The 24,410-nt window shown below is 34.1% G+C and overlaps 1 protein-coding gene across 2 annotated transcripts in view; it reads left to right on the forward strand.

Moving 5' to 3' along the window:
* The window catches only part of DMD (dystrophin), a 2,128,065-nt gene that overhangs the window by 710,958 nt on the left and 1,392,697 nt on the right, over positions 1-24,410 (forward strand). For both annotated transcript variants that reach the window (XM_067723245.1, XM_067723244.1), the window contains exons 20-21: positions 10,359-10,600; positions 16,134-16,314. In XM_067723245.1, coding sequence (XP_067579346.1) covers positions 10,359-10,600; positions 16,134-16,314 — 423 coding nt within the window. The remainder of the gene's footprint in view (positions 1-10,358; positions 10,601-16,133; positions 16,315-24,410) is intronic.

Consider the following 24,410-nt stretch of genomic DNA (forward strand, 5'->3'; position numbering starts at 1 on the left):
GACATTCCTCATTGGTTGACTGTATTGATCAAATTTTACGCTTCTCATTTGTTATGCTAATAAAGATTTGGTCTAAGTGATATGTGATTAGGTTCAAAATTGGGCTATAACTAGAGCATAGATACTTCTGCTCTGCTCCATTTAATCGAACAATTTACATAATTACTAAAAAGTAGACTCCAAGATTCAAACTTATATTTTGTTCCTTTTTGTTTTGTCTTTCACAGAAGAAATTGCATAGTATTTATTTTATTTGATTGTTTGAGCAAATTGTGAGTTAAGCCAGATGCACAATATGTGCCTGGAGTACCTCTCCAGGTATATTTCAGAGGGCACCCCCCAACCCTATATTACAATTGCTCCACCAACATAGAGCCAAAAAATAGAGTTTACTGATGTGGTTCATGAAGTTGAAAGACAGATTGAGGTTTCTCTAAACCAGATTTCCCAACAGTTATCTCAGTAAAGCTCTTAAATTTACAAGTTCAGAATTTCCTTTCTCAAGTGTGGCTGTGGAGTTGTAATAAAACTCATAACCATATAAAACATACACATTTTTGTTCTTTTGTTTATAGAAAGGAAAATGACAGCTGAATCATGGTACTTCATTTATGACCTCATGTAAATGTCTATTCATTTAACCACATATCTTATCCTTAACAATTAAGATAAAGGCAGATCATTCTTGTACAATGTTATAATGTTATGCAAGTAATACAAATACATATACATTCTATGTGTGTTTTCCTATGACAACAACTTTTAACATATATTCATAGTTTAAAAGTATGTATGGAGATGAGCATAAATATAGCTATTATTTATTTATATATATATATATATATATATATATATATATATATAAAATTTATTTTTTTTTTGCGGTACGCGGACCTCTCACTGTTGTGGCCTCTCCCGTTGTGGAGCACAGGCTCCGGACGCGCAGGCTCAGCGGCCATGGCTCACGGGCCCAGCCGCTCCGCGGCATGTGGGATCTTCCTGGACTGTGGCACGAACCCGTGTCCCCTGCATCGGCAGGCGGACTCTCAACCACTGCGCCACCAGGGAAGCCCCTAGCTATTATATTTTAAAGAAAGCATTTCATAAACTATGTTTTATATATGTATATACACACACACACAAACACACACACAGGAAACTGAATTTTCTACTTAGAATAATTTGCCATAAGATTAGAGCATGTTTTAAAGTATCTAGAATGATTTTGGAACTCTTAATTTTTCCTTCAGAATGAAACTCTAAGACATGCAAAAAAATTCCTCACTGCTTATATTTTACATCAGTTTTGACCACAAATGGTATATCAAACATATTTTCAAATCACTTTTGGCCATTTTTAAATAGCTACTGAAAGCATAAATTTTTAGCACCACTTAAGAAATGCAGAAAACAAAATCTGTTAGTCCTGAAGGCATTTCTTGAATGAATTTAAGGAAGGTGCTGAGAAACAGGGAGTGGAGTAGGGTCTTAAAATGGTTTAAAATGCAGAGGTTACCATGTTGCCAATGTAGAAGAAATGGCTTTCATTCGATGTTGCAAGGTTGTGTTAAAAATCAATTGCATGTCCTGAAAACACTGTTTCTCGTAGCACATTTAGTTTTGCACGGTTACATAGACGTTATGATCAATTAGAAGATAATTTTTGTTTTGGCTGCATTTTATCAAATGCAAAGTGTTATATGAAGAATATTAAAATACAGTTAATATTAAATATACTATAAGTTTTAGTATCAAGTAAATTTGAATTTTGCAGTAGAATGATTTATATTTGAATAATATGCAGGGATATTCAGTAAGAGATTATTATTAATTTGTTTGGATATAAATCAAAAAAGAGATTGCGTAAATTATTTGCATACGTTAAAGCTATACATGAACATTTTTCTTATAGGTGTCCCAGTTCTTTTAGAAGAATGTAAAGGATCTTCATGATCATAATAGACTAAATTGGGAGGCTACAGTGCTACTAACAGAGAGTGTTATCTAAAAAATGTATTTTTGGGACTTTGACATGGAATTTTGGTATAATTTTGACTGATTTATCTCTTTAACTGTTTTTTTTGTTTTTTTTTTTTTTTTGCAGTACACGGGCCTTTAACTGTTTTTTTTAACTAACATTAATTTGTTGCTCCTATATCAAAATCAATTGATTGGATAAGTATGGGGAATAGTGTGATAAAGTGTTGGATGGTGGAGAGGTCCTCCTCTTACTGGAGAAATTTTTCACAGGTAGAATCTTTATGAAGCTTATTGTCAGTATATAAGATTAGTATCACAGCCTTAGTCTCAACAAATTATTCACATCCTAGAACTTTAATGAGAGTAAATGGGAGACTAGATAGGGTACCTAGTGATGTACCTATGTTTCTGGTAGCTGTGTTATACTGAGAAGAAGAATTTCCAAAATTTTATTTATTTAGATTTAAAAAATATACGATATAACCTTCTTTAAGATTTATTTTTATATTTAAACACAAAATGACATAAAATAAAATTTTAGAGAATTTTAGTAACTAAATACGGTAAAGAATCTTGCTACTGTATCAATAGTATTGATTATTAATTAATCTGGATTCCTAAGATTTTATTTTACTTTTTTAACTGATCTGCATACTTTAGAGCAAAAGATTTTCATCTTTTGAGTGAGATTATGGGACTTCAGGACAATCTAGAACATTTTTATACCGAAAAATGTGCTTACTTGTTTTTATCTATTTACAATTAGACTTCATTTTTAATTCTTTTTGTAAAATAATGTTCTTGATTCAAATATATAGTCTCCTTATCAGTCAGATATTACAAAAAAAAGCCTGGTTTCAATAAATCGTTTTCCTTTATTAATATTGAAATTACCAAAAATGTTATATCAAAACATTAATTTGATGGGTCCAAGATGGCAGACAAGTCGACTTTTTCCACTACACCTTGAGCCTCAGTATATGCTCACATCAGCAAGCTAAATAACACACTCACAGGTGCTATGACAGTTCCAAAACAATAAGGATTAAAAATTGGGTGGTGGCCCAATTCCTGGAAATCCCTGCCCCTTCCTAAAATAGCTGGAATACTCCTCCCACTCATTAGCCTATGAAATTACCCACTCCTATAAAAACTGACAACCCCATACCCTGGTGCATTTCTCACCATCTGAGATGGCCCACACTCTGTCTGTGGAGTGTGTTTCTCCTAAGTCCACTCTCACCTTCTGAGGTGGCCCACACCCTGTCTGTGGAGGGTGTTTCTCTCTAAATAAATCCACTTCTTACCTATCACAGACAAACAAACAAACATTCATTTGAAAACATATAAGCATAGCTCAATTTCCCCTTTCTTAAGCTATAAAATGGTTTCACCACAATTTCCAGAGGAGATACTATAATTATCTAATAGGGTTCGTGATGTTTTCTACATTAAATTGTGCTTCACTTTGAATTTCTAATTGTAGTTTTCTGTGTGTTAATTAAGAGCCTGAAGACAATCACATTAAGGAAATGTTTAAATAATAGTAGTAATTATTAGTATATCAGGCTAAAAGAACGTTTCAAAACCATCATCCGATGAGTGTTATAGTGTTTAAGGTGATACCTAATAGTAAGTCTGCTAAGGATTGTAATTAAATAGCACAGACTGATAACACAGACAAGGGCTCCTTTTATCTATAATATTAAGTATGGAACTGTAACTTAATATTTTGGTTTAAAGTTCATTAAGTACTTTACATGAATGGTGTTATTTGAATTTCGACAGAACTTTGTCAGATGGGTAAGGGCAGGGATTGGGGTCAGTTTGGCTCACCTCAGAGGCAAACCTCCCATTATCTTTTCACATCATTGTGAAGGATTTTCAGTGGCAGTAACTATTCTAATTGTGTATTTTAATGGGAAGAGATTTTGTAGCTGCTCTGTACATCATTGGGGCATGGAAATGGTACTGTGTGTAGCAGTTCATCCTCTCCACCATGAATGAGTAGCTTTCCATGGTTGTACCCATTTCCTCTTCTGTTACTTTTTCCTGAGTTCTGGGCAGTTTGATTTATGTTTCCTGTTTTTCCATGTGACACTTGAGATAATGGTCTACACAGAGTTCACACTCAATAAATGTTGTTAATTGACAGACACATTTTTCTTCGTTTAATCTCCAAAGGAAAAGACTCTGTGCCCGGTGTGTGTGTGAAGGGAGGAAATTTAAGTGATCACTGTTGTTGTGGAAAATTAGTCACAAAAACAAATAGACATTTCTCCAAAGAAGATATACAGATTGCCAACAAACAGATGAAAGAATGCTCAACATCATTAATCATCAGAGAAATGCAAATCAAAACTACAATGAGATATCATCTCACACCGGTCAGAATGTCCATCATCAAAAAATCTACAAACAATAAATTGCTGGAGAGGGTGTAGAGAAAAGGGAATCCTCTTGCACTGTTGGTGGGAATGTAAATTGATACAGCCACTATGGAGAACAGTATGGAGGTTCTTTAAAAAACTAAAAATAGAACTACCATACGATCCAGCCATCCCATTACTGGGCATATACCCTGAGAAAACCATAATTCAAAAAGAGTCATGTACCAAAATGTTCATTGCAGCTCTATTTACAATAGCCAGGACATGGAAGCAACCTAAGTGCCCATCAACAGATCAATGGATAAACAATATGTGGCACATATATACAATGGAATATTACTCAGCCATAAAAAGAAACGAAACTGAGTTATTTGTAGTGAGTTGGATGGACCTAGAGTCTCATACAGAGTGAAGTAAGTCAGAAAGAGAAAAACAAATACTGTATGCTAACACATATATATGGAATCTAAAAAAAAAAAAAGGTCATGCAGAACCTAGGGGCAAGACGGGAGTAAAGATGCAGACCTACTAGAGAATGGACTTGAGGATACGGGTAGGGGGAAGGGTAAGCTGGACGAAGTGAGAGAGTGGCATGGACATATATACACTGCCAAACGTAAAATAACTAGTGGGAAGCAGCCGCGTAGCACAGGGAGATCAGCTCGGTGCTTTGTGACCACCTAGAGGGGTGGGATAGGGAGGGTGGGAGGGAGGGAGATGCAAGAGGGAAGAGATATGGGGATGTATTTATATGTATAACTGCTTTACTTTGTTATAAAGCAGAAACTAACACACCATTGTAAAGCAGTTATACTCTAGTAAAGATGTTAAAAAAAAATATGAGTAGGAATCTGACTTTTTGCTCTTACAATTCAATACTGTTTAGAAAGAGAAAAAATGAAAAAAGTTATATTCATAAATTTATGTATTCTTATTAGGGATATGAATTTTATGTCAACCTTTTTTTAAAAGCTATTTTTAAAATAAGATGATGTGGCAGTTGTATAAAAGTTAATGTCACCAGAAACACCTCTAGAATTAGCCTATAATACTCAGACCTCATTTTCATGGACTCTAATTAAATTTCTGTCATATTTTAGGCTGTTATATTGAATGCCAAATGTATTTGCAATGACCCTCATTTAATATGCAACAAAAATAGGGACTGTTTATTAGCAACTTTATTTTAAGTTTTCATTCCAAATATTCTTCTAATTCAAGAGCTCTGAAAACACAGGTTTCTGCATTATTCTACCCTGACCTTATGGCTAATGCTGAATATACTCGATGAGGAATACTTCACTTTAAGTGGCAGTTTTGAAGTACTTCCGTGGAAGGTGGTACACAATTAAAATTATTCTAACAGTCTGTTATGCACTGTACACAAGTAATAAAATTAATGGATGCACTTCAAGTAATGATCCATTTCCTCTGGGTGCGATATATTTATTCATAGACTATTTCGGGGGTTGTTTAGAATATGAGATGTGAATGGATAATGATCCATTATCCCTGAGATTCTAATGTGCTGGTACAAAATGGTTTCCATAAGTATTGTTCATAATGCCTGGTGAGTTAGTGTTTGTATTCTTAAGTAGCTAACAAAAACTTAGAAAAACAGATGCTCAAATGATTGATACTTAAAACTTTGCAGATATTTATACTTACCAACTGTCATGAAACTTAAAATTTTCAGTTAAGCATAATTCTATGAAATACACATAAAACAATTATATATAATAATAAAATTATAGTATTTGCTGGGGACACACTTAGTACCTTTATTCTGCAAAAGTTTTATGGGACTTTCTCATAATCTCATTAGTACTGGATAATAGATGGCCAGTTAATTGATGAAGTTGAAGTAATGGCATTTCTAATTTTAGTTTGAGAGACACACATTAAGTAATGTGACATTGGGACAGTGCTGTTGATCCCTCCCCCAAGTATTTTAAAGCAAACTTGAAGCAAGAGAGACTGCATGTGTCTTGTGTTTGGCTTTTCGTGTCTGTGGCTATTGCTCCCCTAATGTTTGTATTCGTATGAAGTAAGATATCGATTTGGTGTTGGGTGAGTTCACAAAGTAAAGTGTATTTATTTCATACCTACTCTAAGCTGAGAATTCTATCAGATACTGCCAGTGGAGAGATTTTTCTTAGGGGGGTTTATAGTTTAGAAAGACAGGTTATACTCTAGTTGAGCAGGAAGCATATTCATATATAAAATAATACAGTATTTCCATACAAATCGTTAATAAATAAAATGTCTGATTTTCTGCAGTCAAAATCATATCTTCACCAGTGACATCTAGAAATTTCTGTTTTTAACTTTTAGCATGGCTATCCTGTGTAACTTTAATTTCAAATGATTATAGATTTATGACCAGTTATTCCAAGATTCCCTAATAAACTTATGGATTCATCACTGATTGATATAATTTCTCTTAAAAGTGTATAAATATACTTTCTATATCCCATATTATTGCCATATTATATAAAATTACTATCTTTAAAAAGTATTTATTATTTTTCATAAATGACCCTTTTCAGTAATTAAAAAGACTCCCCCCTCCCTAATTTACCGTTTGAAAGATCTGGTTTCTTTTCCTTGTTTCCTACATGTTCTTTTTCATTTCTTTATATTAACATTGACTAATATTTATTGGTTGCCTAGTATATGTCATGCTTGGTGTAACAATTCATACATGTTAACTAAGAATCCTGATAGGTGTCCAATGAGGTCAATTGTATTTTTTTAACTTTTTATTTCATATTGGAGTATACTTGATTAACAATGTTGTGTTAGTTTCAGGTGTACAGCCGAGTGATTCAGTTATACATATACATGTATCTACTCTTTTTCAAATTCTTTTCCCATTTAGGTTATTACAGAATATTGAGCAGAGTTCCCTGTGCTATACAGTAGGTCCTTGTTGGTTATTTTAAATATAGCTATGTGTACATGTCAATTCTCAATCTATGGATAAGAAAAATGAGGCCCAGTGTGATTACCTAACTGAACCCAGTTCACTCATTTAGTAAAGCAGTGATGGGGGCCAGGGACCAAATTTGAACTCAGGTCTGCCTAAATACCGGAGCTTTTGCTGTGAACTTTTATACCCTTTTGCCTGCTTTTACCATTTATCCTAATAAGGAGATCCTTCTTTTACCTATTATTATATTTTAATTCCCTTTATTCGGTTATAAAAATCAATATGCTCTTAAGTGGAGAGTATGTAGATTTCATAGTGGATTTGTACTAAATTCACTTTTCTCATTTATATTAATTCCTTTTGCAGCAGTGTTTAGCATCTGGACATTTTTTGGGCACGACATACTGAACTGATAGTTTTGGGTAATGAACAAGGAGTAATTAAATTCTAGCTCTGGATTTTAATAGGTACCATAGAACTTATTGATACTTCATTATAGTTTGATTTGTATTTTGCTGATTAAATTAACATGCATTATTCTTATTAAAATTAATTTATGATTTTATTTTTCCAATTGCTAAGGGGTTTTCATATGGTTGACCTCAGGGACGGTGAGACAATTTTCTCTGTATTCCCTTATCATTTGGACAAATGCTAAATAAATTCAATCCAGCATCGTTCCATCAGTACTTTTAATTTACTTTAGCATCTCTTGTTTGCCTGTCATGGACTTGGACTACCAAGGACTGACTTCCTTCTTGTAAGTGCCTATTCACATTTAATATATGCTGAAAATATTTCTCTTAAACATCTGGTCATTTAGATCCATGGCACATTTTTGAATCATTTTCTAACATAATTTACAGTTTCTACCCTGTGTACTTTTAAATTGTTCCCTTTCATTTTCCAGCAATAATATCAGCATTTTATTGTAGTATTTTTTCTCAAACTGAGTGCCTATATGACCGGAGATTTGGATTCTTCCCTTATACTTTGTGACAAACATGATCATTTTACAACTATAGTTTCTTAGTGGCATCCCTCAGAACATATTTTAGTATAATTCTTGGTCACTGCTCAAAACCAAATTATCCCAAACAGAATATCCCACAACACATCCAGATGTCTCAATAAAACCAGTCACTTCCTTAGCTGTTAGGGAGGGTATTAGAGGAATATTTAGCTCCTGCAAACCATGGGCTGCCTTTTATAGCTGTATATACAGAAATATACATATATTAACTTTTTGCTCTTCAGTTTTTCAATTAATTTTTTTTTTTTTTTTCGGTACGCGGGGCCTCTCACTGTTGTGGCCTCTCCCGTTGCGGAGCACAGGCTCCGGACATGCAGGCTCAGCGACCATGGCTCATGGGCCCAGCCGCTCCGCGGCATGTGGGATCCTCCCAGACCGGGGCACGAACCCGTGTCCCCTGCATCGGCAGGCGGACTCTCAACCACTGCGCCACCAGGGAAGCCCTTCAATTAATTTTTTTCAAAAATATATCAGGCAAAGAAGGAGGAAAAAGATTGTTGCCAACGATATTTGTGAAGTTTGTTTTCTCCAATGTCATCCTGGCTAGTGTCAAATTCTGAAATGAGCGAAGTTAGAATTGTGTTTCACATGGATTGAGAGACGTGGTTTGGCAGCATGACGGAATTACAACAAAATGAAAATTAGGTATCTGAGCAGAGGAAAGTAAAGGAGAATAAAATTGTTGACTTCAAATCCATGTCTTTTTATTCTTTAAAAAGAGTGAAGTGGGAGGCATGTACAAGTTAGCAGAACCACAAGCCTCACATTTGCTAGAGATGGTCTTCACTTTTTAATAGCGTAATAACTTGTCAGTTAACTAAATCACATTACCAGAAAGTTGTGTAAAATGGGCATTCATAAAAGAAGATTCTCCTAGACAACTTGGTCTTCACTAAATCATTTTACCCCTAAAATACTTTAACTTAGAGGAAGAATCTTACAGTGAGCTTATGATCCCTTTTGAGATCTGCGAGTATATGTAGGAATAGGAAACATTTGAATATTCATTGTTTCAGAAATATTAGAAAGTTAGTGCTATCATAGCTACGTTTTAACATGCATATCATATTTAATATATTTATATAGTGTAATTTATTAAAGAATTTACTATGTGAACTGTGTGTGTGTGTAAGAACATTACATATTATGAACTTTAGAGAGTTAATAATGCGATATTGCTGTACTTGCATTGGATTGGCATTAGTCATATATCACATTTTGACAAAATTTAAATAAGATGGTATATGTTAAAAGACATAGCATATTCCCTAAAACATACTAGATTTTCCAGAAGGCTGAAGTTGATAATGATATGCTTATGTTTCCATTTTGCCCTCGATAGACTTTTTCTGCTTTAATATTTCTATCTATGATTTTAAAACTTTCAGATCAACTTCCACATTTGTAAATGACATGTAAATAATTTGAAAACCTTTTTTCTAATTAGAAAGATTATTTTTCCTAATGCTTGTTTCCTTTCTTTGGACTCATGGGCAGTCCGCTTATTTCTGGCTTTCTGTAGCATAAACAGAGAATTATTGATTTTTTATACATACTCACTTTTTTCCTTTTTTTAAAAATCCAAATAATAACATTTCAACTAATTCAAAGGCGTTTTAAAAAATAAAAATGTATGTTACTTTTTAGAAGTATAATTTAATAATATACATGATACTTAACATTTATTTGGAAGTATCCAAAAAGTTATTTGTCTGTAATCTTCCATCCCCACCATCAGAGCTTTGACCATTTTTTTAAATTTAAATGTTTTCTACTCTTCTACATCTTATGTATCCTTATTTAGTACTTTGCTATATTCATATTCTTTGATAAGATGCAATTCTAGTAATTTACAGTCAATAATCAGAAATCATGGTATTTTAACTTCTTTATCAGTAAATAAATGATTTGTTTGAAATTATTCAGATGATGATAGTTTGGAACTTGAGTCAATGTTGGTTTTCAGATAATGTCTTTCAGTCTGTGGCTTCAGTGGATATATTTATAAAATATGTCTTTCTAGAGGGTGTTAATGCTGACAGTATCAAACAAGCCTCAGAACAACTGAACAGCCGGTGGATCGAGTTCTGCCAGTTGCTAAATGAGAGACTTAACTGGCTGGAGTATCAGAACAACATCATCACTTTCTATAATCAGCTACAACAATTGGAGCAGATGACAACTACTGCAGAAAACTGGTTGAAAACCCAACCCACTACCACATCAGAGGCAACAGCAATTAAAAGCCAGTTGAAAAATTGTAAGGTAAGACTGTTTCCTCCTATTTGGAGCATGATCAGTAGAAATTTCTTGGAAATTTCCAGAAGAATAGCAAATTATTTAATGATGAAATTTCCCTCTTAAGGGTTTAATTAAACACAGTAAAGATCAAAATATAAGCGAAGAAAATGAGTTTAAATAGGTAACATATGGATGCCCGAATCCCCAAAAACTTAGTTACACATAGTTAATTGATTTTGTCAGTTTTCAAAATGGTGAGGCAGTGTTGGAGTATAGGAAGCACACGTATCCTATGGAAAATGGACAGTAATTTGGCACTGTCCAATTCTTATGGCAGCTCAGGTGAATTTCAGAGCAAAACACAGTCATATGTTCAAAATGTGGAATCCACACAAACAGAAGCAGCTGATGTACAGTATAATTGGATATATGAGGAAAATCTTTAAAACTGACAGTCCATTAAATTAGGATACTTCAAGGAAGGTTCCTTTACAAAAATATTTTTTATATGTACTTGGAGTATAGAGGAACCTCAAGGGATAGTACAGTAACCCAGCATCAGTGCTGTTACTATACTTAAGAAGGATCAGGGAGCGAGAAGTTACAGAAACCCAGAAGGAGAGTCAGATGCTCATTGTAAAGGCAGCTTTAAGAGCCAGTCCAAGTACCAACACAGGAGTGGGGCCAGAAAAATAAACACCCTACTTTGCTCTCCTCCCTGCCTCCAGAATCTGAACAGGGGCCCCCATCAACTAAACTTAATCAGAAGGCAGACGACAAGGAGCTTTAATCTATAAATGTCATTCTCCTGGGTCACAGGAGAAGGGTGGGCAGTATATCTGGAGGGGCAAACAAGACACAGCACACACAAAAGGGCCTGAGAAAGACACTAAATGAGTATTCTGCACATGTAAATAAACAAGATATATCAATATAAACAGCTTGAACTTTTTGCATAGTTACTACAAACTGTTACTACGCATAGTTACACTTTTCATGGGAAGTGGGAAATTGATTAGAGGATAGATGAAAAGGTTTCCAGGATGAACCTTAATGGTAAACTGAGATGACTGGGCTTAATTTTAAAAGCAATGAATGGGGGTTAATCTGCATACTTTGAAAACAGTGGTTTAAATAATGGAAGACTGGAGATGGAGAGGCAACAGGGTTGGTTTGGAGGTGGTATTGAATCCAGAAAGTGAGGGGAAATTCAAAGCTATTTTGAAGGGAAAATCAGTTGAAGGATTTGATGATTCTTCTTCAAATATTGGACCTACAGCTTTACTAGGAAGTAAATAAACTCAGGAAATATATTTTTGGATAAAGAATATCGTACAGCAAGGCATTTAGTTTATTAGGCAAATATGCAAGTATAGGTAATTTCTGTTCCCTGTAATTCTAGATACATTTTGCTATTAAAAAATAGAATCCATGACTTTTTTTCCCTGTGAATTAGAGGAATACTCCATCTGTATTATTTCTTGTGATAAAAAATCTGTTGACAGTACCTTAACCTGTTTCTTGAGATTCAGATATAGATATTAATAACATCTACAAAATGCATTCATCCATAAAATACATATTCAGTGTCTCTAATGTGGCCGAGAATGATACTAAGTGTATTAGCTGGTTTGGGCTGCCATAACAAATACCATAGACTGGGTGGCTTAAACAAAAGAAATTTATTTTCTCACAGTTCTGGAGGCTGAAAGTCCAAGATGAAGGTCTGGCAGGTTTCAGCTTCTGGTGAGAACTCTCTTTCTGTCTTGCAGACAGCTACCTTCTCACCACGTCCTCACCTGGCCTTTCCTTGGCACATGTGCATGGAGGGGGAAAAAAAAATCTTTCTCTTTTTCTTGTAAGGCCACCAGTCCTATCAGATAAAGACCCTGCACTTAAGAACTGATTTAACCTTAATTACTATCTAAAAGCCCTATCACCAAATATAGTCACATTGTGGGTTAGAGCTCCAACACATAAATTTTGGGGGACATGATTTGGTACACAGATTCTCACCCTGCCCCCCATTTATGTCCTTGTTACATGCCACGAGCCCCCAAAGTCCAAAAGTCATAACTCATTCTAGCATCAACCCTAAAGCCTAAAGTCCAAAGTCTCTTCATAATTTAAATCAGATAGGGATGAGACTCAAGATATCATTCATTCTGAAATAGAACTTCTTTCCTGCTATAAACCAGTGAAACCAGATCACTTATGTGCTTCCAATATATGATGGTGGGACAGGCATAGGATAGGCATTCACATTCCAAAATGAGAAAAAATAGGGAAGAAAGAAGGGATCCTAATCAAGTCCAAAATTTAACAAGGCAAATTCCACTGGATTTAAGGTTTGAGAATAATCTTCTTTGGCTTGATGCCCTGCCTTCCAGTCCTGCTAGGGTGATGCTTCTACCTTTAGGACCCACTGGGGTGGCAGACACTTAAGTTTAGGGAATATTAGAGTGAGCATTCATTGACCCTGCCCTCATAGCATTTACCTAGAGTAGGTGAGAGAGAGAGATTAAGTAAATGATTAAATAAACAGATGTTAAATTACCACCGGGACAAATGCTTTAAACAGAGGTACAGAGTTCTGGGAGAGTGTCTAACAGGGAAAACCTGACCTTGACAGAGCCACCAAGGGCAACTTCCTTGAGGCAGGTACATTTGAGTTGAAAGTAAGAGAACAGCAGGGAAGGAGGCTTCAGGCAGAAGGAACATGGTGGGAGGGAGCAATAATGACCAAATAACTGAAATAAGGCCAATGTGAATGCTGGGCATAGAAGGGTGGGGGCGTAAGATGAAAGATGGAGGCAAAAAGACAAGCATATAGGAGACAAAGCAAGGACTCTAAGGGCATGCTAGGCCCTTGGTCTTCATCTGAGGAGCGAATGGAGATCACTGAGGTTACATATCTTAAATATTCTCTCAAGGTTAGAGAAGTCATCCTAAGTGAAATCATTTCTTTTTTCTGCATTCAGCCACAAAGTTCCAAATTCTGATGATGTAAGTCTATGCCTCTTCATCACTCCTTACTGTTTCTTTCTGCCCCATTGGTTTCTGTTACTTTGATGAATCACCTTAGGCAAAATACTTAGCAGGATAAGCCCCATGTCATTCACACAACAGTTGAAATTGTGATTACTTGGTTGTGATTAGTAATAGGTAGATAAATTACTCCATCCTGTTTGTCAGCGCATTCTGTTATTTGGAGATGTTTCTAAAATTAGGGTGCAGATTTAGCTCAAAATCTAATGTTTGCCAGAACTGGTTCTTAATATGTTGAGGATTAGGGAGCCCTTTAAGAATTGGAAGAAATCCATGGACCCTTTCCTGAGGAAAAAAATACAAGTTTTTCTAGTAGATAAACATACAATTTTGAAGGATAAACAGACTGAGAGAACATGCCTTACTCTAGAGGACCATCCACACTAAGGCCCTTTTATGGAAATAACGAGTAATTGTTAACATCTTTTAAATGTTAAATATTTGAGGTCAAAATGATATTTCCTATGATTTACTCTTAGAACTTTAAGATCCCTGCTGAACATTTGCCCAAATGTTTTATTAGTTTCAAAGTCCCCTTTGTTTTGCAGAACATACTTTACTATACTGTAGACTCATATAGCCCCCTAAGAAGGAAGAATGATGGCCCTACATCTGGCCAGATGTAAATCGGGTTCTTAAATGTTTCATGGCAGATGTCATTGGTACCATTTGCAAGTCTAGTGTACAAAGTGCATGTCTGTAATTCTATAATCCAAACCACAGAGTGTTACCCTTTATCTCTTGTCTTACTCTTCTTCTATGAATATGCTTCTACCTTCTAGCACTTGATAGAGAGGCTTTATGTTTGAATGGGAGAGATGGGGGTCACTTCCTTATTTATCTAAATGTCTTTAATTTTCACCTACCAAAAGAATTTGATTGTTAGAGGTTAACCTACCTGAATCAACTCATACTGTTATAATCACATACCAAAATTCCTCTGAAAGTTATCTTTATATCTTCTAAAAATAGATTGTCCATTAGGTAGTATTGCTACTATGAAAGGATCCATGTGATAAATTTATCTCATTCAGTCCCAAGACAAAAGTTACTCTCTCTAAAAGAGTATGCATGGATCCAAAAATAACAGTTTTTTTTTTTTTTTACTTTTTACATTAATTTCCAGGAAGCTCAGATTTTTATTTAGTTCATAATTATTATAATTCTATCAATTTTCCTTTCCTTCTAATTGTCTTGTGATCCAATTTTTACATTTTAATTCTCCTGCTTTTTACATTTTGAACAATAAATGATCCTGAAGTACTTTTTTCTAGAGGTAGCATAGTTATGACTTTTAAGTGAACAACCATGGTAATAATACTTTAAAAAAGAGCATTTTGAAATTTCTGTTTGAGTTCAAATTATGTATTTATTAGAAACATATGAATTGCAACTTCACTGGAAACAAAAAGAGTATGAAAACATTTACACCAAGAACAGCACCGTTCCAAAGAAATTGAATGCAGGGCACAAATTCAAGTCATGTGTAATTTTAAATGTTCTAGAAATGACATTTAAATAGGAAAAAGAGGTAAATAAATGAATTTCAATAATGCATTTTATTTAACCTGATATATCAAAAATATCATTTCAAGATTTAATCATTATTTTAAACTATGAGTTTGTATTTTCATACTAAGTCTTCAAAATTCAGTGTATGTTTTCCAATGACAGCACATCTAAATTTGGACTAAGCACTTTTTAGGTGCTCAGTAGCTACATGTGATGAGAGACTACTACATTGGACAGCACGGCAGAGTGTCCTTGTGATTTTTATCAACTAAATCAGAGTAGTCTTGAGAGTGAAAGGGGGTGCTGTTAACAATTATGCCAGGACAACAAGAGTAAAGCAGAGCAAACAGTCTCCCTAATTAAAATGATGGTAATTGCCTATTCAGTCAGGAGAAGTGATAAGACTGTACAAAACTTAGATAATTATAGACACAAATATGTGAGTGTATATACATAAATATTACATAGATTACATATATATGTAATCTATATAAAATTAATATATAAACATTTATAATTTAATGTAGTATGTATATATGCAGACATATGTAGCTATATATACAATTTATATTCTACACAAGTGAATTTAAAGAAAATTGTTCATTGAATGAGCTTAGAATTTGAAGTAAAGGTGCACAATTTTGACATGAGCGGGGTAGAGAAACATCCATGTTTGATTTATGAAGAAGATATAAGGTCATTCATAGTACTTTTCAGCTGTATATATTTATGCCCATTAATGTTCTAAATGATGTCATTTTGAAATTTAAAAATCATTGTATATGATGATATCTATTGAATGAAGAGTCAAGGTATTCTTAAATTGATCACCTGTGCTGGAGGCTTGCTTCAACCATTATGGATGTTTCTTACCAATATTTTGATAAGGGCATTAAGCTAAGTTTGCATCACTGCCTTTTAATACTTTTCTTTGCAAAAATGTAATGTATGCAAAGTAAAAACGTTATTTATTTTAATACTCTAAATTATGGTACAGGATGAAGTCAACCGGCTGTCAGTTCTTCAGCCTCAAATTGAGCGATTAAAAATTCAAAGCATAGCCCTGAAAGAGAAAGGACAAGGGCCAATGTTCCTGGATGCAGACTTTGTGGCCTTTACAAATCATTTTAACCAAGTCTTTGCTGATATGCAGGCCAGAGAGAAAGAGCTACAGACAAGTAAGTAAAAATACTTAAAATGACTAACTTGATGTTTTCCAAATTAGTTATTTATCGTGAAAAGAGAAAGTACTAACATGAAAGAATGATTTCCATCAAAGAAACCATACTCTCTACAACCTGTAGTAACAACTAATGGAATGTTGTTTTCGGAAAACAAATCTGTTAGATTTCCATTTCTTGCTCCCTCCATAATAATGTCATGACTATGAAGAACAAATAAAGTATATGTTGTGTATAGGCGTAACTTCTCCTTGGCGGGTTGAAAATTTTACAGTCAAATGTTTGGAACATTGAAGGAAATAAAAGAGCAGTGGAAGCCCTGTTAGTAGGTTTTCATCAAATCCAGTTTGCTTCATGTGCAAGGATATCTAGCTAGGCATCTTGCTAATACTTCTATCAATTTATATGAAGATTATTATAGCTGTAGCATACATGTGGCAACTGAAACTCAGCCAAGGACAAATTATTCTTTGGGCTGCATTTTACTCTTGGATCACTATAAATATACAATATCTTCTTTTTCTCATTTACTGGTAAAATACAACATATGAGTGGAGCAATTATGCAAATGCCTACCATATGACGAGCAAATTTTTCAGGATGTCAATTTTGTCTCTCACCAGTTTGCTCTTATGATATTAATACACAGTCCAAATATCCCTACTCATCAGACAAAAATTCCTTTGACAAGCAGGTTTATGAACATTTTTAAGCATTAGCGAATGGGTCTTTGGTTCACCATACACATATATACATATGTATATATGTACACACAAAGGATTATAGAGTAAAACTAGATTTTTAAGGCATTAAGATAAAAATATTTTTTTTAAAAAAGTCATCCTCAAAGTTGTCATGAGAATCACAAGAACATATATTTGTTTTCTACTGAAACTTTAATTTGTTGGAACACACATTTTTAACTGCTTTCCTTTGCAAATGTGTAAAAAATTTACCACATAATAACAATGCTAGAATCAGCTTAGGGTAATACACGGGCTTTCCTCACTTTCCTATTTTTTTTCCTTTTTATTTCCTGGTGAGGTCATGTAATGAAAGATAAATGCATTTGTTTCCCTTTCTTTTACTTCAAAGTCATTTTTACTGAGGGGTTTATTTTCCTGATAGGGAATCAGGTAATACAAATTTACAGTAACGTCAGCTCCCTCTTGTGGATTTCAGTGTACTTGTTGCTGGGCCTCTGTAAAATTAATTGGGGAGAAGATTGTAAATGTCCTAAATTTTCAAACGTTGACCTATTTAAGAATAATGCATTTTTCTTATCATAAAATCCATAAACCTCCCTTAAAGTCAAGTACATGTTAATGGTTATACTGTAACTGGTTGTCAGAGGAGCTTATTCACTGAAATTTTTTTAATTTACATAGACTTATTCATTATATTAAGGTTTAACATTTTTTTCTGTTTCTTTTAAAGGTGTTCAGAATGTTGATGTGTGATGATAACAGATTTGATTATGACACCATAATATAAATATATATTAATATATAACCTCTGTTCATATAGCTATCAGTATACCCATCTATATTAGCATGTCTTCTCTTTATCTTGCATATATATGATGATTGTTTATAAAAGTGCCAAATATTTTCATTTCATTTATGTCTAAATAAATGTGCTCCTTTCCACTATATTAACCAAATATCTCTAACACTTTGATTCACTCTTTTGGAAAACTTATTTTGATTCATTAATAATCATTAATTAAATATGGATTATATATATGAATTATAAATTATTCAATTTATATTTGTATATATAATTTATATGCATTATGTGTATTAAATATTATATATAAATTGTGTATATATAATTTATACATTGCATATATTGTGTATTATATGTATAAATTATATATAATTTTATGTAATATATATTTATATATAATATATGTATTATGTACATATATAAAAATGGTGAATAAAAGTTCACCACATCAAGTCATATTGCAGTTCAGTTTGTTAATTAATAATTATTTTCAAGGAATTTTCCATATGTATGTTTTCCCCCAAACTTACACCGGGGAGTAAATCTCATTTCTTGTATTACTACATGGTGCTTTGAACATATTAAGTATTCAGCAAGTGAGAGCTACCATCTTGGGAATCCATCTTGACTTTCATTCCCTCTTTCCTTTTCTTCTTTACTAGTGTTCTCACAATGAAAAAAAATCTTGACATCTTAAGTGTACTTTAAATGGTGAAAACTGGTGTGAGGAATTGGTGGTTGGTATTTGGCAAAGATGATATGAGAAAATAATATTAGAAGTTAAATGTATTCTATATTCATAGTAATTTTTAGTCTACAAACAACAGTCTTATAAATTATCTTTCTTAGTCCTCAGAGAGGACACAGAAGCTGAAAGATGAACAGGAATTAGTGAGATTAAGGGTAGTAGGTGCTGGCTAGCTAAGAATCTGAGAAGTCCTGTGTCCCTGGAGCACAGAGAGGAGAGAGTGATGCAAGGTGAGCCTAGAGAGGCAAACAGTCTAGAAGGGCCTTTTATGAGCCACGGTGAGGGTTCTAGACACTAACATGAGAAAAATGAAACAATACTGATGGGTTTTATGCTGTGATATAACATCATAAATCAGTTTTGCATTTTCAGAAACTGAGCAGTGAGGATAGATTGAAAGGAAGCAAAAGTACACGTGGAGAGACTAAGAAGGATCTTCCCTTGTGTGGGTTTTTGCTTGAGCTAAATAACTTACCTGTGAGATACTAACAAAGGCATTTGATCTTTTCACAAGTTGTTCTGTCTTCTCAGAATAGAGTGGAAGTTTGGTTTAGCTCTCAACGAGAGAACTTTACGTCTTGCATCCGAATACTGATCCGAAGCAGTTATACAGAAAAATATCAACAGTTCAGAAACTGAAATATTTCCCTTCTCATTAAACTGAGAGACCAGAAGGAAGCTAAAGAAGGGAGAAGACAATCAGGGCCTCCCTTAGAAATGAAGTGGACTTGAGGGTGAGATTAGAGCCCATTGGGTAACTATTCCCACAGCTCTTCAGATGTATTTCCTGATTGATGAACCCACACATGGGTAGTGAGATAGCTAGTTCAGAAACTATGGACTTGCTAGGTCCTGTTTCAGTTCTAGCTCCTCCCCAAAGCAATCCACCTGTGAAACACCCAGAGAGTTTACTTAGGATCCAGATTTCAAGGAAAAAAATGTGCCCAAACATCCCGAATCAGAATACAGAATAAGATGTTCCATCTATACAATATGGTAAATAGTGCCCACATGCACTGGTGGTCTGGATTCTTCAATACTTTATCAGGGTTTTGAAGAGAACATGAGACTTTACATAATGTAAGTTATTCATTGAATAATGCAAATTAATGCATACTTTGTTGACATTTTGTTTAACACAAAGAAAAATAATGTATCAAGTTGTGATTATTTCTTAAGATCTAGCTAGAATTGTATTGGTTAATAGAAGAAAGATCAATCAAATTTATTATTTAATAATATAGAATGTTTCAGTGGTCATCTTCTTTCTGGATTTGAGAGATTTTTGTTTTATGCTCGCCTGTGCTGAAAAACAATGGATTCTTTGAATGTATGGCATTTTATTTCTGTCAGTCTGTCTATCTGTCTATCTCCTTTCCTCCCTCCCTCCTTTGATCTATTCCATAGGTGGATGCTGACTGAGTTTTGGACCATCTATAATATTATAACATATACTTATGAGTTAAGTAACTGTTTTATACTTGTACAGTGCTCATGCTACCTTATCACTTTGGTGATAAGCTGACAAGTCAGAAAATCTTTGTTTCCTCTCATTTAATGTAGGTACAATTACAACTACAAATACAATCTTTCCCCAGGATGCTACAAATGCCAAGATTATCCTCAGCACAGTCTAAACACTCTTCCAAATACATGGTTAAATATGCTGTGCAATATAATAAACTATGCCTTGTATATGTATTTTTAAATGACCATTAAATATTAACCAGTACTGAAACAACAGTATTTAAGTAAACCTGAAGTTAAACAAATAAAACACTTTCATCCTTTTTGTTACCATTTCCCTTGATCTTTATCTATTATTATTATTTAAAGTTTGGTCTGATCATGATTCTCTTTGCAGGATGAAGTGGACACTAACTTTTTAAATTCACTCTGTGTGTGTTAGGATATTCATATGCATGCATTGTATGTCTTCATGTGTGGACATGTGTGTGTGTATGTGTGTGTGTTTGTAAATCATTTCAGAGCAATGTCTTAGGTTTGGCTATGCATCTGGTTCTCTAGAAAGTAAAATTAGTTCAAAGGAACCTACCTCTCCCCACAAATGAAAGAACATGAGTGCCTCTATTCAGCTTTTGTTCTCTCCCTAGCAAGGAAGTGTTCTCCTTTTATTAACATAGATAAAACTTTGTATTAAACTCTTAAAATTTCTACTTAGTCTTGAGTACGTCTCCTTCACTTTCCTGTTGTATTGCATCTCCCTTCTAGCTAATAATAATAGCAAATATGTACCCAACAATGGATGCAGTAATCAGCAAATATAGAGACAAATTTAGAATAAAATGTAGCATCTTATTAAGATCTACAAAGGCCTTCATGGTCGTAGTTTCCCCTGCCCTAATGTCGCACCACACTTCACCTTGCTCACTTTGTTCTTGCTACACTTGCCTCCTTGCTGTGCTCCTACCTTACTAGAAATACTCATGTCTTTGGACTGTTAAACTTGTTATTACCCACCTGGAAAACCTTTCTTCTCTGTATTCATATGGCTCCCTCCTTCAGTGCTTTTAAGTCTCTTGTCAAGTGATACTTCCAAAGAGAGGGCTTTTTTATTCACTGTCTAGTCCCTTTCTATCCTTTTTATTTTATTTAATACTTTTATTGTATTCAAAGAGTTTCTGTAACATATAGACATTTTTTTTAAATAATGAAAAAAATAGAAATCTGCATACTGAGCTACTAAACTTAAGAAATGGAATATTGGTAAAACCACTGATGTACTTTGTTGCCCCTCTCAAATTCCGTTCCCTCCCCTCTGTACGCACTCGCACCATCATCTCCAGGCAGATCTTCTGTTTGTCTCTTCTCAGTGCCATTCCCTGCTCTTCCTATGAAAACTACACTTCCTAGGATCCTTTTTTTAAACTGTCTACCTGCTTGGTTCAGCCAGTGGGAGGCACTTGGAGGATACTGAAGGTGAGAAGAGGAGAGAAGATAGAATATTCTCTTCCCCTCTCAGTGTTACAGGGTGCCTCTCCATCAGTGGCTGAGAATGAATCCTCCAACTTTCTAGCCCTCTCTGGAAACAGCATACCTCAGGGACCCTGCATCCCCAAAGGGAATCCCCCTGTGAATTCAGCTCCTGCTGGGTGGTTCCAATTATTGGTTTCTTGTAACACCATCTCACACCTCTTCCCTTTGTCCCTCTAAGCTTGGAGATGGTAGTATCTTCCATTGCTAATCTATTGATTGCCCACCATCCCTTGTGTAAATCCTCGTTGCTCCAACATTTTTATATCTAATTCTCAATCTTAAATTTTTTTTATTGCGTTATCTGGAAGGATCTCCCCCCCACCGCCATAACTTAATTTTTCTTCACTGCCATTTATTTCTATTAGTCATTATAGTCTCTTGATTTGTTTGTTAATTTTCTGACTCACCAATTAGATTTTAAGCATAATGAAAGCCAAGGCTTTGCTATTTTAATTTTTACTTCTTGCTTCCCTGGTGCTCAGAGCACTGAATAATTATTGGCTGAATGAAGGAATAATAAATGACTTCAATTAATTCTCCCCAAAGTATCTACATCCCCATTTTTATAAATGAGGTCTAAGATGCTAAAATGTTAAGTAATTTGCCAAAGCTAGTGAGTGGAGAGCCAATTCCAAAAGACAGGTTTACTGAACTGCATAATCAGACTTGCTAATTGTCATGCTACACAGCCTCCTTCTGTACAAACAGAATGGAGAAGCAATTCTGATAGATGTTAATGAAAAACCTGTTGATCTTTTTCTAATAAAAAGTAACCCTAATATCTTCATCAACTCTTTCTATACTTACCTTTCTCTCCTGACATATATTCATCATCTGGATAAAATTGGACTGATTCATATCACCTCTGACAAGCTTCTAATAAATGTTTATTGTGTCCCAGCCACTGCCACAAGGAAAACAAGCACTGTTTTCCAGAATGTATATGTTCAAGTTCAGTTAAACTAAACTTGGTACATTTTATAATCTATCCAACATACCTCCTTGTCTCTACCCATAGACCTGTCTCCTTCCATCTCTTTGCTTCATCATAACTAAATACTGCTTTACTTCAGTACTATTCATGAGATCCCTCTTTGTTTTTATTAATAATTACCTAGCATTCAAATGTATGTAGTTAGCAGAGAAACACATTATTTATATGAAAGAAAGCAGTGAGGTTTAAAGTACCACAGAGATCTTTTGAGATCCTCCAGTATGAAATCAGAAGTGCTCAGGTTAAAGAAGGCCTCTTAAAATATATTTGGGCATGAACTGCCAAATAAATATAAGCACATTGAGTAAAATTCTCAGTATCCCTTTCTAACACACTTTCTAGAAATATATTTTCCATTTGAAAACCCCACTTAACAAACGTGCAAAGTACTTTCCTATATTCTTTTCATTTAGTTCAGAAGGAATTGGTATATAGAAGTGAAACTCATAGGCTATCTGATAAAAATAATGTGGTTTAAATAATGCAATTGGATATAGTGATTTGAGCTAGTATTTTGCAGTGTGATTTTATCTGTTTAGGGAAATTCTCAGCCATTATCTCTTCAAATGTGGCTTCTGTCCCATGTCTCTCTGTGATTCTGGGATACATTTATGTTCATTTTACTGTTTTTTTCTATGTCTCTTATTCTCTCATCTTTATTTTCCATCTGTTTGTCTCTCCATGCTTCATTCCAGATATATATGTATATGCATGTATACATATATATAAATACACATACATACACACACACACATACATGTATATGTTTCTCGCCTACCTTCAGGTTTACTAATTCTCTGTTTAGCTTTGTCTAATCTGCATTTAAACCTATTCATTGTGTTATCACTTTTTCACTTATTGCATGTTTCAGTTCTACAATTTCTTTTTTATTCTTCTTAAAACACTGAAGATCATTTTTATGGTTTCCAGTTTTCTGCCAAAATTCTCAACCTTGAACATGGTCAGTATAGCTACTTAAGTCACATAATCTGTGTGGGCGTGTATAAAATAGAAAATAATGTATAGTAATAAATAGTATATATACATTTTAGATTAAAAACTTGTATATAGCTATATATACACACACATTGTACTTTCCCATATATATATAAATTTCATTCCCTAATTTTATATATAGTTGGAATGAATATATGTATGTACATATACATATATGTGTGGGTGTGTGTGGTGCGTGTGTGTGTGTGTATGTATATATATATATATATATATATATGTTAGAGAAAGTACATTGTCTGTTGGTGGCTTTGACTTTGAAACAGGATGATCTTAGTTTAAAATCCTGGCTGTGACACTTACTAGATGTTTGACTATGAACAGATTAGTTGGCCTTCTTTTATAGCCTCTGTTTCCTCAAATGTAAATGGAATAAAAATGTCTATCTCACAGGTTTATTGTAAGAATTAAGAATGATAATGTACGTGATCATTATTAGAGTTTCTGACACTAAACGCACACAAATTTTGTTTCTTTTAGTAAAATACAGCATGAACTGATGTAATATAAAATATCACCTGCTGTAGATAATGATACTATTTTCCCCAAAGGCAAATGATAATACAGAAAGAGAGTAGTCTTCAAAGTCAAATATACATGAACTCTACTTGGTTTCTCCAACTACCATCTGTGTTACCTTGGGCAAGTTACTCAGCCTCTCTGTTGCTCCATTTCCTCACCTTAAAAAACATGAATTAAACAATGCAAATCTTGCAAGGCTGATAGGAGGATTCGATGTAATATATGCATAGTTTCTGTCAAAATATCAGGCATGTAATAGGAATTTATCTTCAACAACATAATCATATTCTAATCTGTATATTCACATTT

Source organism: Pseudorca crassidens, chromosome X, assembly GCF_039906515.1.
Source record: "Pseudorca crassidens isolate mPseCra1 chromosome X, mPseCra1.hap1, whole genome shotgun sequence".
Taxonomy (NCBI): Eukaryota; Metazoa; Chordata; class Mammalia; order Artiodactyla; family Delphinidae; genus Pseudorca; species Pseudorca crassidens.